At 48.4% G+C, this 2,812-nt stretch overlaps 1 protein-coding gene across 1 annotated transcript; it reads left to right on the top strand.

The window, feature by feature from the left end:
• Nucleotides 1–900: 900 nt before the first annotated feature.
• LOC122789790 (extensin-like) lies at nt 901–1,737 on the top strand. The gene has a single exon (XM_044057232.1). It carries the CDS (start codon nt 901–903, stop codon nt 1,735–1,737), a length of 837 nt encoding a protein of 278 aa, XP_043913167.1.
• The last annotated feature ends 1,075 nt before the right edge of the window (nt 1,738–2,812 follow it).

Here is a 2,812-nt window from a genome sequence, read left to right as displayed (position 1 = left end):
CAAGCTAGATGCTACCAAATCTATGCCCAAAGCAGATGCTAACAAACCTACGCCCAGAGCAGATGATAACAAACCTACACCCACAGCAGATGCTAACAAACCTACGCACACAGCAGATGCTAACAAACCTACTCCCACAGCAGATGCTAACAAGCCTACACCAACAGCAGATTCTAACAAACCTACATCCACAGCAGATGCTAACAAACCTACACTCACAGCAGATGATAACAAACCTACGCTCACAGCAGATGCTAAGAAGCCTACGCCCACAGCAGATGCTAACAAACCTATGCCCACAGCAGATGCTAACAAACCTACTCCCACAGCAGATGATAGCAAGCCTATGCCCACAGCAGATGCTAACATACACCCACAGCAGATGCTAACAAGCCTACACCCACAGCAGATGCTAACAAACCTAAACCCCCAGCAGATGCTAACAACACTACGCCCACAGCAGATGGTAACAAACCTATGCCCACAGCAAATGCTAACAAGCCTACACCCACAGCAGATGCTAACAAACCTACGCCCACAGCAGATGCTAACAAGCCTATGCCCACAGCAGATGCTGACAAACCTATGCCCACAGCAGATGCTAACAAGCCAGATGCTACCAAAGCTACGCCCACAGCAGATGCTAACAAGCCAGATGCTACCAAAGCAATGCCCACAGCAGATGCTAACAAACCTACACCCACAGCAGATGCTAACAGAGCTATGCCTGCACCAGATGCTAACAACCCTACACACACACAGCAAATGCTAACAGGCCTACACCCACAGCAGAAGCTAAGAAACCTATGCCCACAGCAGATGCTAACAAGCCTACACCCACAGCATATGATAACAAACCTACGCCCAGAGCAGATGATAACAAATCTATGCCCACAGCACATGCTAACAAGCCTAAACCCACAACAGACGCTAACAAACCTACGCCCGCAGCAGGCAGATGCTAACAAGCCTACGCCCAGAGCAGATGATAACAAACCCATGCCCAGAGCAGATGATAACAAGCCTACGAGCACAGCAGATGCCAACAAACCTACGCACAGAGCAGATGATAACAAACCTTCACCCACAGCAGATGCTAACAAACCTACGCCCACAGCAGATGCTAACAAACCTACGCCCACGTCAGATGCAAACAAGCCTAAGCCCACAGCAGATTCTAATAAACCTACACCCACAGCAGATGCTAACAAACCTATACCCACAGCAGATGATAACAAACCTACGCCCTCAGCAGATGCTAACAAGCCTACACCCACAGCAGATGCTAACAAGCCTACACCTACTGCAGATGCTAACACACCTACACTCACAGCAAATGCTAACAAGCCTACACCCACAGCAAATGATAACAAGCCTACACCCACAGCAGAAGCTAAGAAACCTATGCCCACAGATGTTAACAAGCCTACACCCACAACAGATGCTAACAAACCTACGCCCACAGCAGATGCTAACAAACCTACGCCCACAGCAGATGATAACAAACCTACGCCCACAGCAGATGCTAACAAACCTACGCCCACAGCAGATGCTAACAAACCTACGCCCACAGCAGATGCTAACAAACCTATGCCCAGAGCAGATGATAACATACCTACACCCACAGCAGATGATAACAAACCTACGCCCACAGCAGATGCTAACAAACCTACGCCCACAGCAGATGCTAACAAAGCTTGCCTGCAGCAGATGATAACAAACCTATGCCCACAGTGAATGCTAACAAGCCTACACCTACAGCAGATGCTAAGATACCGACACCCACAGCAAATGCTAACAAGCCTACACCCAAAGCAGATGATAACAAACCTACGCCCAGAGCAGATGATAACAAATCTATGCCCACAGCACATGCTAACAAGCCTACACCCACAACAGATGCTAACAAACCTATGCCCACAGCAGATGCTAACAAGCCTACGCCCACAGCAGATGATAAAAAACCTACACCCAGAGCAGATGATAACAAGCCTACGCCCACAGCAGATGCTAACAAACCTACGCACACAGCAGATGCTAACAAGCCTACACCCACAGCAGATTCTAACAAACCTACATCAACAGCAGATGCTAACAAACCTACACTCACAGCAGATGATAACAAACCTATGCCCACAGCAGATGCTAACAAACCTATGCCCATAGCAGATACTAAAAAACCTACGCCCACAGCAGATGATAGCAAGCCTATGCCCACAGCAGATGCTAACAAACATACACCCACAGCAGATGCTAACAAACCTACACCCACAGCAGATGCTAACAAGCCTACGCCCACAGCAGATGCTAACAAACCTACACCCACAGCAGATGCTAACAAACCTATGCCCATAGCAGATGCTAACAAACCTATGCACCACAGCAGATGCTAACAAGCCTACACCCACAGCAGATTCTAACAAACCTACACCCACAGCAGATGCTAACAAGCCTACACCCACAGCAGATACTAACAAACCTACACCCACAGCAGATGCTAACAAACCTACACCCACAGCAGATGCTAACAAACCTATGCCCACAGCAGATGCTAACAAACCTACACCCACAGCAGATGCTAACAAACCTACACCCACAGCAGATGCTAACAAGCCTACGCCCACAGCAGATGCTAACAAACCTATGCCCACAGCAGATGCTAACAAACCTACACCCACAGCAGATGCTAACAAACCTATGCCCACAGCAGATGCTAACAAGCCTATGCCCACAGCAGATGCTAACAAACATACACCCACAGCAGATGCTAACAAGCCTACACCTACAGCAGATGCTAACAAACCTACGCCCC

Source organism: Protopterus annectens, chromosome 15.part0 (genome assembly GCF_019279795.1).
Source record: "Protopterus annectens isolate FY-2018-M chromosome 15.part0, PAN1.0, whole genome shotgun sequence".
Lineage (NCBI taxonomy): Eukaryota > Metazoa > Chordata > Ceratodontiformes > Protopteridae > Protopterus > Protopterus annectens.
This window is presented reverse-complemented; position numbering and strand designations above follow the sequence as displayed.

What these genes read in the sequence shown, in the direction of transcription:
- LOC122789790 (XM_044057232.1), top strand. Translation starts at nt 901, where the DNA reads ATGCTAACAAGCCTAAACCCACAACAGACGCTAACAAACCTACGCCCG.